The sequence below is a fragment of the Mugil cephalus genome, chromosome 8 (assembly GCF_022458985.1).
Source record: "Mugil cephalus isolate CIBA_MC_2020 chromosome 8, CIBA_Mcephalus_1.1, whole genome shotgun sequence".
NCBI lineage: Eukaryota > Metazoa > Chordata > Actinopteri > Mugiliformes > Mugilidae > Mugil > Mugil cephalus.
Window position 1 is genome coordinate 3,182,518 of NC_061777.1, and position 14,188 is coordinate 3,196,705.

Sequence of the window (14,188 nt, forward strand, 5' to 3'; positions counted from 1 at the left end):
ACAGGGTGACCTTGGATGCTGGAACTTCTTAGTGGGGTCTGTGGTGTGCTAACATGTTAAGTAAACCCCACATGATTGAATGCCAGCAGAACACTGGGTTGTCACGAGATGATCAGTGGTCATAATGTTATGGTTTTACAGAACTCAGTAATCTCCCGTTCCACCACATCCAAAAGTTTCCTCTATTGGATTTAGATCTGGTGACTGAAGGCCATTGGAGAACAGTGAACTCATTGTCATGTTTGAGATGATATGAGCTTTGTGACATGGAGCATTATCCTGCTGGAAGTAGCCATCAGAAGATGGTCCACTGTGGTCATAAAGGGTTGGACATGGTCAGCAACAATACTCAGGTAGACTGTGGCATTTAAACCATGACCCCTCCCACCATTACACCCCCACCACCAGCCTGAACCGTTGATACAAGGCAGGATGGATCCATGCTTTCATGTTGTTTTGAAATAGAGACTCATCAGACCAGGCAACGTTTTTCCAGTCTTCTATTGTCCAGTGTTGGTGAGTCTGTGTGAACTGTTAAATCTCAGTTTCCTGTTCTTAGCTGACAGGAGTGGCCCCCGGTGTGTCTTCTGCTGCTGTAGCCCATCTTCTTCAAGGTTGGACGTGTTGTGCGTTCAGAGATGGTATTCTGCATTCCTTGGTTGGAACCAGTGGTTATTTGAGTTACTGTTGCCTTTCTATCATCTCCAACCAGTCTGCCCATTCTCCTCTGGCCTCTCACAAGTTCTCTTGATCGCCTCTACATGCCTGAATGCATTGAATTGCAGCCATGTGATTGGCTGATAAGCTATTTGTGTTAACAAGCAATTGAACAGGTGTACCTAATAAAGTGGCCAGTGAGAGTATATAAGAATGTATTAATTTAATAGTGGCATTGTGCAGTCTGATGGCCGTGGGGACAAAGGACTTCCTGAACCTGTTATGTGGATTAGTTATCTATTTATTTGTCTGTCGTACTAGTTTATAATTTTCTAAGCAGCATGAATGAATGTCAGGTCCAAAGGTTTCCCAGTTGAGATGGCTGATGTTATTTAACTTCTCTTATCAGTGGTCATAATGTGGTGGCTGATCGACGTATGCATCTGTGTAAATTCTCTGGAAAATCATTTGAGGGTTTAAGTAGACAGAAAATAATCAATGCACGCAGCTAAAACCGAATAATTTCTTTTGATCGGCTCCCTAAATACAGACTAAGTGGATTATGACGCGAGGGTTTTCCCTTCCTGTTTGTGCTTCTTCTATATTCCAGCCCCGTGGCTGTGCAGCGAGATGAAAACCTTTTCAAACCTGCTGCAAGACCTGTGTGTGTGTGTGTGTGTACGCACCACAGAGTGTGCAGGTTTGACGTAAACTGTGATCCCTTGAGAATGGATAAATGACAAAAGATTCCTCCCATCGCCTCTATCCTCCTCCTCCTCCTTCTCCTCCTCCTCCTCCTCTCCTCAGAGGACAGTGTTGCAGCGGAAGTCAGGAATGAACAAGAATCCGGAGGCTATATCTGTCAGTTCGCCTGATGCCCCCTCCACCCGTCCACACCCCTCCACCCCTGTCCCTCCGAGGAGAGTCGGCTCCGTCGCAGACGCTGACAAGCCGAGGGTGGCCGCTCTCAAGCCGAGCCCAGGGGGTGAAACAGCGGTGGAGAAGCCCCTCTGAACTCTCCGTCAGGGAGCTGTCAGTGTCGAGGAACTCAAACACATGAAAGGGTTAACGCGGTGGCATGCAACATTCAAAAAACAAAAGCAAAAAAAAAACGAACGTACGGGCACAGACAAACACAAAGATCTTGTCACTCAAGCAAACGGAGTATGTGATCTGACACAAGATGGAGGCGCTTATGTAACACTTGATTCATTTCAAAGGTGTAATTGGATGTCTGTTCGGGGCGGGTGGAGGAGGCTCTTGGCACTGGCAATATCAAAGCTGACATTCATCAAAGTCTGCCAAAATAACACAAAGTTATTTCTGGATGGGGAGGAAAAAAGAAAAAAAAAATGCACAATAAAATCTGACCCGATATTCTTTTATTTTGCATGATACGAAAACACGCATCTGTTACAAAAATCTCTGGCAATGTAGGCTCTGTAACTTCATCCGACGTATCGTTTTCAAATACTGCTGCTTAGTGTTCGTGATAAATGTAGAAGGAAAGAAAAAAATACATGAATTCACATTATAATTTTCCAAAATAAATTGGTTTCAGAGGGAAACGGCACAGTAATTCAAGGACACATTAATTCAAAACAGATGCTAGTTCATTTCAGTTCCAAAAAAAAAAAAAGTGTTTGTTTTCATAAAAAAAAAAGAAAAACGGTTCTTTCATCCAGTTTGAAAAAAAAAGGCACGAGGTAAAAATGATTAATCCACTGATATGTAATGAGACATCTCTACTTATATGAGATGTAAACAAAAGAGGAATAACTACTCTACAGTCACCAGGCTTTCTGAGATAAATGCTTGTTATAAGTGAGAGGTGGATTTTAGTGAGAGAGAAACAGCTTCATATCCACCTCAGATCCCTTCACTAACAATAAATGGCTCTTTAAATGTCTTATGTTATGATACTATATTATATGATATACTGTATTATATTATATACTGTGTTATTATATTGAACATGGAGCATGGAGAAATATGTTGAGATTATGAATAAAATGGAATATATATCACATTGTCAGCAAGAATAAAAGTCTGAAGCTCTATGTGCACGGGGCTAGTTTTACCGTGTGATTCAGGAACGACACCCGTACGTCTGCATTTGCACAGGATTGGGGTAAGCAAACTCCTCCTTTTACTCTAATTTACTACCCATCTTCATTCGACTATATGTCTCGGCGGCTTTAACTACTTTTTAAATTTGCATTAATAATAATAATATTAATAAATCATGATGTGACAAGACTGGGGGAGAATTTACGAGCTACCTGGCAGTATTTAAATCAGCTCCACTTTTACAGATGTGATGAACACATTAATCTCCTGAGACCCTGCGTCCTCATATGGGGACGTTAAGATGTTAAGGGGATGTTTCACGGGACAAAAGGTGGACAAGGTACATCAAATTCTTATTATTTATGATATTTATGCTGTTATGACTATCAATAGTAACGAGCTACGACTCAACTACAGTAATTTCTTACATGTTGGTGGCAGCAAAATAATACCTGCGTCCGCATATGAGGGCAGAAAATTAAATAACTGACGGGAACATGTTCTCCTCCTCCCCACTAGGTGGCGATATGTGTCTTTTCAGCGGGTTAATACGGCCCCCTTTACTGTTTGACCTAATACGTGATATAATAAACAACTGGAGTCGTTCATGCAGCGGACTGGCATTTAAAGAACGACCAGATGAATAATAGTTCAGCTTTTTTAATCTCACACGTAATGTGCGCGCTACTTATGGTGCAGATAAGATGGTGCCATCCCTCAGGGCGCTCTTCCACCGGCTCTGTTTACAGTATTCATACCGGTGAAAATCACTTTCCAATCGCATTATCTGGATGTCTTAATCCGATAAGAACATCTTAGTCGGAGCAACATGTTTACATGCACTTAAGTTGTCCAGTTAAAGTCGTATTAAGGCGGTAATTCATTGCCGGGTACGAGTCCGGCTTCCTCCCACCGTCCAGAGACATGCTTGTTAGGTTCACTGGTGATTTTAAATTGGCCACAGTTGTGAGTGTGAATGTCTTTTTTTGTCTCTCTGTGTTAGCCCTGAGATAGACTGGAGACGTGTCCAGGGCGGGATAGGCTCCAGTGTCCCCATTTCCCCAAGAATGGAAATGAATGAATGAATTACACACATGGCCAATTTGTACAGGATTGAGATCACAGATGAATTTCATTAATATTACAAATTACTAGAGGTCCCCAGGTAAAACTAGACCCGCGCAACTAGGGCTTAAGATGAATACAATACAGCTACTAAAGATATTACATATTGTCACTGGTTTAAAATTATTAGTGGTTCATTTCTACTCTGTTATCAGATAATGTAGGTCACCTCAATCGGGAATGATTTCATAACCATTCTAAATTCCAGAGACTCACTGGAACAGGAGCAGCATATATATTTTCTTCTTCTTTCAACCAATAAATCGGGAGTTTACTTCAAAATATTCATGGAAAAACAATCCTTTGTAAACACACACTCAGTTTTTTTTTTTTATGACTTCATGATTTAGTGCAGGAATATTAGGAATGTGTTCTTTTTTTGTGCGTACACAAGGCCCCTGGAGTTGATGCAGTAGATTTTTTTTGTTTGTTTTCTTTGTCCGTAGTTTTCCTCAGGACTTCTCCAGGAAGTGGAGCATAAGGCCTCGTAGTGTGATCATTCTTTACGACTCACCGGGAATGCGGAGACGAGAGGTTCGTGGCAGTTTTTGCGTTCCCCACCTCTACGGGTACGTGGTTTAAAGTTCCTCAAAGAAGGCCACCCTGGTCTTGGTGCTCTGTAGCGTCAGCTGCGAAAGACATGACAGCGAAGACACGGTGAGGCTTACGTGGGCCGTGCAAATAAAAGCAGAAATAATCACCTGACATTTCCCCTCACGCTTTCCACCCAGTCTAATCCTTCTGTGTGTTTCCAATGCATGCACAGATAGCAACGAGCACAAGGCCGTGAATCACAAGGGAGAGACAGTGAAGAAGCTTCAGGCAGCCTGGGTTTGTGAAGTTTTCATGCAGCGGAAGCAGTTTCCCTAAAATCTCGAGCAAAGTCAAAGGAGTTTGTTGTGGTGCTGGGATTTAGCAACGTGCCACGATTCAAATGTTCTCAACTATGAGAGTTAAAGGATTTATGTTTTAACGCGGTTAAAAATGCAACATTTCATCTAAAACTCCCAAAGTAACCCCATGAAATATAAGATGGGAACATAATAATTACACATGATGCTCCCAGTCAGTTGATTAGCCACAACATTATGACTACCTTCCGATTATTGTGCCAGGTCAACACCTTGTGCTGTTCTATATGTTTTTTGAGTTGTTCTTAAAATATTTTTGTGTGTGTGCCTGCATCATTGCTGTGGGGGGGGGGCAGGTCTCATCTGGTCTGGTCTAGGTGGGTGCTACGTCTCTCAGTAACGTTCACATGAATGAACACCAGGTCCAAAAGTTTCCCAGCAGAACACTGAATTGTCACAAGACGGTCGATGCCATTTACTTCTCCCGGTCATAATGTTGTGGCTGATCGGTGTAGACCATATTGTTGCCAGCAAGAGACTAAATATTTCTGTATATTTTTCAAACTAAACTGCGTGATGAATGAAATAATACAAACACAATTAAAAAGTTTTGTTTCGATAAACAAGGATTTAACTAGAATAGTTCCAGTATTTGTGAATGTACGTGTCGAATGGAGTCGTGTCTCGAATGAAGGCACAACAATGGAAACAGAACGTGTGATTTGACTTCTATCCCCGGACCAAGTGATCACGAGGAGAGGATAACTGGAGAGTCTTTGGCGTGCGGACTGCAAACAAACCCACAAGGTTATTATGTCGGTAATGAATCTGTGATGATATGAAAACACGCAGCGTCGTTGATCCATCTTATACTGGCTCTAATTTACATAAACTGAAACAAAAATCTGCCTCTGTCCACGGTTTACAACTGGATTAGTGTCACAGCTACACAGCACGGCTACAGACAAACAGACTGTTGAACAATTAAACAGTTCTTCATCTGACCGGCATTGAACGTGGATTTCTCTCCAGGTTTAAATGAGCTCGTGATGAATTAATTCCCACCACAGACTGTGCTTTAACCCTCGCAGCAGCACGGACAATCATCGACTCGTCTAATACTTCATAAGAGAGCACCGCCGCAAATTAACTGGACTAACTTCTTCCTCTCTTTAACATCTGTAAGGTAAAGAGAGCGGCTGCCAAAGTAAATATTAGCCCGAGGATGAAGGAGGATGAAGGAGGACAGTTTGGGAAATCCGGGTTATTTCTGGGCGATGTGCAGATCGAGGGATTTAAGTAAATCCAAACAGATAATGTGTGGGAGAGGGATGGATTTGAAGCTTAAGGTTTACCCATCACCTTCTTTTGTCCCCGCTGACGGGCAGCTTGAACCGGGCTCGTGTGACTGTGAAAGCTTGACGGTGTGTGGATCTGTGTGCAACTCTGCAGTATCATACACGACGCTGCCCACACTGGAAAAAACATGGAGACTTCTTTCAAGGCTTCTGGTATTTATGCTGTGAACTAGGGCTGGGCCGTATCACCAAAAATGTATATGATGTATATGATATGATGTTCACAACATTTTCTACTGGTTAAGAGAGGAATTACTGCAGTACATTGACTAAGGATGGACTATTTTACTGTGATGAGGAGTAAATAGTGTAGAATAATTCCACACTAGGTGGGTTTGCTATGAAATGTTATCAAGATGAAATGAACAGGGGCAATTGTGGTTTCATTTATTTTGACACGTATTTATTCATATTTAAACTGCTATGAATGTAACTTCAATAGTTGGCTACCGTAATAATTGTAGTCTGAGCGCAACATTTTTTTTCCTCATTCATAAAAGGCTAAAATTGGCTTTAACCGGTGCAGGTACCAGATCGGCTTGGGGACGTCTCCAGGTGACGTCATGTAGTTGTTATCGTGTTTTATGATTGGTTGGACAACAGGAAGAAGTGGAAGAGAGTTTAGCAGAGCAACTCTTTGGATAAACTGATAAAAGCTGCATTATTATTTAATCAGAATAAAACTTATTAAATCTTTTTGCACCAACTATAGAAATTAAGTGTTTTTTTTTAACATTTTATTACTTCATTTTTTTATGGATAATGTTCCATCATTGTATTTTTTGTGTTTTGTGGAAAATTATAAATAAAAAACTTTATTGAGCCATTTTTCGAGACGAACGTCTCGAGCCAAATATCTAGTTGACTGTCCCCAGAAAGTGGAGATTTCTACCCTAAAAAAACATGAAAAAACACTGGTATTCTGTATGAACCGGTAAACCGCTCAGCCCTACCTTCTGAATATTGTTTAGTACAATGAGAGGCCCCCGGTGGTTGACCTCCTTTGTGTACCACTTCATAGTCTGGATATAAAGAAAGCATTTCCAGTTTTTTCTTTCCAAAGAATCACTGCAGCGCTCATGTTTTTTTTTTTCTTTCTTTTTCTTAATTCAGTCGTTGAGAACAAGCTTCCCTGGCAGGCCTAACAGAGCAGAACCTGGGACCTGGTAGAAGAAGCGGAGAGGCACTGGAGCATGTTAGGAGGATGTTCATTAATCATCCAGAGGGGAGAAGGAGTCTGGATGGAGAGAGCGTTGCCCGGGGTTGCTTTTGGTTTAGAGATCTGAGCTTCGTTCCATATTCCGTCTGCTCTTCTTTTCTGACCACTGGCTTCACAGTAGCAGATTCCTGTTACTTCTCTGCGGCTCAGCCTCCCTCAAACTTCCTTTTGAACATTTCTGCTCAGCATCAGCCTCTTCTAACTCCCCCCCCCACTTTTGGCAAAGCTGAATAAAGTTCCTCGGCCCCTTCCCTCTCTAACAAGATAAATGCCGGCCGCCCCTGTTTCAATAAAACCAACACTTTTAACTTGGCTCCTTCTCCTCTCGCACCTCAGAGCTGCCCCCATCAATCCAAATGACTAATCACCGAGCAAAAATCAATTAATGCTCCTTTAACAATGTTACACTGGAAACCTAAAACGAAGGGGGGTGTTTTTTTTGTTAAACAATGTGCTGGGAACTCAAATTTTTTATTTGATACGCTTACTGAAATTAGAGAGATACTGGAGTGGGAAGATAACGGAGTCTAATCGTCCAGTTCATCAGAGGACAGTGGAAACAGAATCGACTGTGTCCCTGCCTCTGACCAATCAATTAAAACACAGCCCTCAAGCTTAAAGAGCGTGTCACTCTTTGTATTACTTTATATCATCGCTGAACCAAGCAATGAGTCTAAGGGGAAACAGCTACTGATGGGAGCTGATGTAAGACGCATACAAGATTTTTTTTTTTCCAGTTTAACGCTCTTAAAGATGAGAAATCACTGCACACGTTGAGGGGTCACAGAAATAGAAAATGAGGGATTGCTCGCTCTGCCCCAGCGGGCTCCACCGAAGAAGAAAGTCGAGGTTGAGAAACGAACGCGGGGGCAAGTGGAAGCGGCTGCTATTAAGCCGTGCTCTGAGAATCAATAACCTTAAAATAATATGACAGTGGGGCATGGAGGGGGTGGACTAGAAAACCATGCTTACATTTTGATTGACAGTTCTCTTTGGGAAGACGGTGTAAGATGAGGGTGAAGACCCTGTTTACCACAGATTCTACGTGTAATCTATGTACAGTATGGATAGACAGCAGCAGAGTGTGTATATCTCCCAGTCAGATCATTTGATGCAAACCAATAGTACATTCTCTGCCATATTTTAGATGTGACTATTTTAACTTCCTCAGACCCAAGCTTTTATTTGCTCTGTGGTTTTAAATTTCTCCAAGGTATTTGGGATTAGTAAGACATATAAAAACTAAGCATCATCTCTGGACAGAAGTAGTAGAATAACATGTCCTCATATGTGGACACTGGGATTATTTTGTTATTTACATCATAATAAAGTCACCCAATGTGTGACAAAATATAAAACTCTTTATTTTAATATCTGAACATGGCTGAGCAAAGGCTTCAAATTGTGAATAATGAAGTTCCAGCGTCCTCAAATGAGTACTTGCTAATTAGCAAAGTTCTAGCTTCTTGCTATTGATAAAATGTATTATCAAACTAGAAATGTTAATAAGCATAAATAAATGTTTTAACCTTTGCTACCACTAACTGGTTGACTAAAGCGTCCACTTATGAAGCTGAATAAGCTCCGATAAAACCTAAAACTTAATGTCCCCATATGGTGCTATTAAATGCTTCTGATGGTGCTGAGTTGCAGCCTATTTTTATACAGGCTATACATATCTACAGCTCAAAGTATGTAGCACATGAGCTGTCTGTTCTCAGCTCTCATGTATTGAGGTGAAGAATATAGATTTTATCACTTTCTACTGTGTTTTTGTCAGTGACGTCATCAGAGACTAGCAGGTGTTGTGTTAGCGCTAGCACACAGCTCAACCAGTGTCATATTTTAAATGTTTACTGGAGAATGGTAGGTCACACTCTTTCTGTGTTTCCATTTCCTCTAGAAATGAGTAAAACATAAATATCACAATAAATGGAGATGATGAAGAGGGTCATCTGACCAGTCATTTTCAAGAGGCGAGACTTTACGAGAGCCACAGCTCATTTGCGACACACCTTTCAGTGGAAACATGTGCAAAGAGCAATTGTACTTTATCGAACTTTCTGAAAAAATGCTTTTATTTTGCAAAAAAACTAATGGAAAAGCAGCTAGTGACGCGCACAGGCACACAGGCAAGCAGTCACTTGTACGAGATGGATTGCAGACAGCTGCATCAGTAATTTCCTCAGAATTCAGGCAAGTCTGTGTCGCTTGTACACTGAAGTCTTCTCTATTGGTTTTCCAATAATGTGACCTTAAGGGACACTGCAGATGTTATCAGATTTCTGTTCTGCTGCAAAGACCTGTTGACAAATGAGGCTGCGCGAGTGCACAAAAGCAGGCGGACGAGGCTTGAATGGAGGGGGAAATCACATGTGCACAAAGTGTTTGGGAGAAATAAGTGAATATTTTGTGTCGTGTTTTAAAGCGCGAGTCCATTCAAAGCGGCAGAGCTCTTATCTACCTTTTTAAAGTTGCTGTGCTTGCTGGTTCCCTGCTCTGTGTTCTGGTTGTGAATGATGTCCATAGGAGTCTCCCTCTCTTTCATCTTCAGGCTCTCGATCTCCGTCTTCAGCTCATTCAGCTGCTCCTGCAGGTGCTTGCTCTTCTCCATGTACTCTACCCTAAAAGTCGACAAATTGCAGGTTGGGACACAGCTATTATATCCACAGATCATTCTGAACAAATACAGCGACAACGAGGGCACAGACTTACATGGTATGAATGATAATTATGCAGCACGTATTAGTACTTGAATGGGATTAATCAAAAAGTCTAACAGTGTCTTATAAGCGTTCTCTTATAAGGCAAAAGTAAAATTTTAAATATTTTTAAGACTTTGTTTTAGAAAATCTGAAACACAAACACATTCTCATGGGTTTGTTAACATTCTGTGTGTTGTATTTCCAAACTAAATAAATGAGCTCTGTATAATTAACGACAGTAGCATGCTGAGAAAGATGAAACTTCGTAAGATTAGTTTAAGAAGTTTGGAAATTTGTGGCTGGTCAGCTGTTTTAAACGTGTGTCAGTTCCACCAGTTTGCACCACGGCTGCTGCCCACTTGCATTTGTCTAAAAATCCTAATTAGCTAATTATATGACAACTAAGACCTAGGTAATTTATTCAGCTCCACACCCAGAGGTCAAACTTGTCTAAATGTAGCTTTTCCTGTCTGCAAGCATTGACCCCAAGCGTTATTGAAATAAAATGGCCGGCAGCCTCATCAGTAGCAGCTAATGCAGAGGGTCAAACGCTCACCCGAACCCCTGATTTAAAATGTGCATATTTTAAAACACCAAGTAAAACACTGCATCAGTTTCGATCTTTCTCAAACCCCCTGCGAGGTTATTTTCGTTTTAACAAATCCGTCTCCTCTGATGATGAAAAAATGAATCTGAAGTCGAGGCGGAAAGTGTAAAATGCAGAGCGCGAGGACTCACTTCTCCTTCTCGATCTCCATGGAGAGGCGTTTCATGTCTGTGTCTTTAAAGTCAAAGCTGAGGTTCTCCCTGCTGAAGCTCAGGTCTGGAGGCATGCTGTCAGACGGCAGGCCTGGGGACTAAGTATGTGGGACAACAGAAATAAAAGCAAAAGAAAATGAAGAAAATATTGGAAGGTGGTATGATTACAGCACATGGTTCCAGAGAGTATGGCTGCAGACTGCATGAACACAGTGGAGCTGTGTCAGCTCAAAGGGACACAGGAGTATAAAAGAACCTCTTTTGATGGTGACAAATGAATGTTTGTAAATGCATGAAATCTCCTGCAGGAGTCGACCGGGTTCGGAAGTGAACCCGACATACAACGTGATTCTTTATTCTATTTTAGGATCCCCATTAGCTTCCACCAAGTGGTCGCTAGTCTTCCTGGGGTCCACGCAACAAATTCAGCAACGAAAACAAAGAAGTTCCTGCCCTGTGTGTTGTTTTTAGAACAAATTAAAAGGTAAAAGTCAAGAAAGAGGCACAAAAACCAAGAAATGTATGACTTCAAACAACAACATGGGTGAACAAAGATGGAAAGCCGTGGGACCCTGATACTTTATATGTTTATATGTGTACGTGTGCAGCAAACTCTTAATTATGATGATGCTAACGTGAGTTAATGTCGTTTTTTTCAAGTTTTTCTATGAAACGTCGCCGATTGTGTCTGTCTGACGAACATTAGCCATTTCACTTGCTTTCCAGGGAAACTAATGCTAGCAACACAAAATAAACACTGACTACAGGGTGATTTGTATTTACCATCCAAATGGGGGCGTGGCCTAATTTGCTACTCTCTTCTATAGAACATATAGCAGGTAGGAGGGTCCCTACTTAATCTCTCCATCAGTTTAATAAAATACAATAATTCAACAAATATGTGAAGTTACTCTGAGTATATGTCAAACAACAATAACCAATATAGTCTCAAAAATACAGTGTTTAAATGATAAATCTATACAGTTACTGTCCATGTACTTATCTATAAAAGGTACTATTTGAATTTATGTTTAAACACTATAAAATCTACTACTGATGTGTCTGACGAATGAGAGCATATTCCAAGCCAACAAAGCTCTATAATGTCCCGTCCTCATATCATAGAGTTTTTTGTGGTCTTGGTACCACATGACCTGTCACTTGTATTATGTTTAATGGTGTCCCAATACATTTGACTAGATGCATAAACATCAAAAGACAATATTTTAATGTGTCCCCTACATTTAGCCACGATAACTGTTTATGTGTCTCACTTACACTGGAACAGAAGGAACGATGGAGAATCGTACTTATTAAACATGACATGCTGAATTTGGTAAACACTGTTTTAAGTTCTCTGTACCTGCTACTTAGAACTCTCTGCAGAAAACTTTAAAGTTAAAGGAACTAATCACCCTCAGATCTTTGAAAAGACCTTACAGCAGCTACATTTCATACTCATCCTTGTTTTAATGTAAATTCCGAGTCTTAGTCCTGTTGTTTTTATCTTCCATGTACTTTACTTGTGTTGTGTGAGTTGCTGTCTGTTCTTAACTTCCCTAGGCTGCTGTCTTGGTCCTCAGGAAAAGAGGTCTTTGTATCTCAATGGGATCGACTTGGTTAAATAAAGGCTAAGAAAAATAAATAAATAACCAGGCTTTGCAATTTGCAGTTTTTTAAGATGTTTCTGAGCTGCACTTGACCAAATGGGAGGGGAATGCTCCAAATGTGACAAAACAAGCCATCGAACAACGTCATTCATTCCTACCTTCAAAGAAATATGATCCAAGTGATCAGACCAACATGAATAGAAATCTAATGCTTGACATGGGAATCAACAATAGAGGGTGGATAAATTCAACACAAACGCGCTCTGGCAGTTTGACTGAAGCCGTCGCTAATAAGACGAGAATCGCTGGTGTCCCGCTAAAGGATTGTGCGTTTGTGTAATAGTGGGTTTATACGTGTAGAAGATTCACAGTGATGCAGTGAAGTTCAGGTGGACGCGTTTCGTTTGTGTGTGGATGTGTTTAGGCTTTCCATTCATGAGCTGATAATTGTGTAGTATTCTATAGTTAGCCCGTGTGTGTGTGTACATGTGTGCAGGCAGATGAATGTGCAGTGTGTGGGTTTTTAGCATGTTGGAAGCTCTTGCGTAGGCTGCCTTATGCGCTGCCTGGTCTTATGCAAGCATCTTCTGTTTCAGTGCGGCTTCGCAGCACTACACTAACTAAGAGTTATTAGGAATGAAGATAAAACTGCTAATTTTATCCCCACAGCAGCAGCAGCAGCAGCAGCAGCAGCAGCAGCAGCAGCAGCAGCAGCAGCAGCAGCAGCAGCAGCTCATTCTCCCAACGAGGGAACGACTTTTTTGTGTGTAACAGACTGAATGTGCAGTTCTGCATTATGAATATTTCTTTTATGCACCAATCTAAAGGTAAATTACCCTTTTTTGTCACATATGAATTAATTTCAGAACAAGAGCAGAGGAAAAAATGAAGCAAAAACTATTTTAATATACAGCTAAAGAAATAAAATTCAACTGAACAAATTAGCTCTGAATCAATGGATCAAATATTAAATCAGACGTGATTATCAAATGCAGGATTTATTCTAATTTTCTGAGTATTGTTACGTTTTTTTTACAGTATCTTATTAATATTCTTACTGGTTCTTTGTGAATCCAAAAAATAAATCTTTTTTTTTATTATTATTTTAATAAAAGATAGATCTGGAACACAATTAAAAGCATAAAGCATAAATAAATTCATCTCCTAGTTTTGCAACTATAATATTTACAGCAGTAGCATCACTGCATAAACTGAAGATCATTTATTCAGATACTACTGTGAAGAATTACAAAGCGACTACCTGAGTCCTCAGTCGGTTTTTGAGAATGTACAAGAATTTGCCGCATTTGGAGATGTGTGGTAAACCAATCTAGCATTACTCCGTACATAGAAAGCTTCAAAATTAACGGCATTAGCTAACAACCATACTGAGGTTGTGTGAATCTTAACAGTGAATCAGCATTCAATAAATCACTCCTCTACATATCGCGATATTTCTTCTTCCGATACAATTTTTTGATTCGATTTTGAATGTCTTAATATCGATTTTAAAAGAAAAGTCATGTTTTGGGTCGATCGTGAACGACTGCCGCACTCCCACCACCACTTTTTCTGTACAAGCTAAAAAATGGATCATTTGGATTAATATTGTTTTTTTGCCTCATTTTGTCCAATGAATTATCACTGTCATCTGATGTACATGTACACAACGTGTATTTTAAGCTGCTTTTAAAATTTCTCAGTGAACTAGTATCGTTATACGTACGTGCCAATACCCACCATTAATAATAATAATAATAATAATAATAATAATAATAATTAACTGAGTATTAGGGGGTTTTGACACTTGATAAGACGTCGCCTTGTGCTTTCA

At 40.5% G+C, this 14,188-nt stretch overlaps 1 protein-coding gene across 1 annotated transcript in view; it reads right to left on the minus strand.

Annotated features, from left to right (window-relative positions):
• Nucleotides 1-2,022: 2,022 nt before the first annotated feature.
• nf2a (NF2, moesin-ezrin-radixin like (MERLIN) tumor suppressor a) overlaps nt 2,023-14,188 on the minus strand; it is a 34,155-nt gene continuing 21,989 nt past the window's right edge. The window contains exons 14-16 of the mRNA XM_047592549.1: nt 10,724-10,842; nt 9,745-9,904; nt 2,023-4,481 (exon numbers count right to left, since the gene is read on the minus strand). Of these exons, the coding sequence (XP_047448505.1) occupies nt 4,431-4,481; nt 9,745-9,904; nt 10,724-10,842 (330 nt within the window). The 3' untranslated portion in view covers nt 2,023-4,430. The remainder of the gene's footprint in view (nt 4,482-9,744; nt 9,905-10,723; nt 10,843-14,188) is intronic.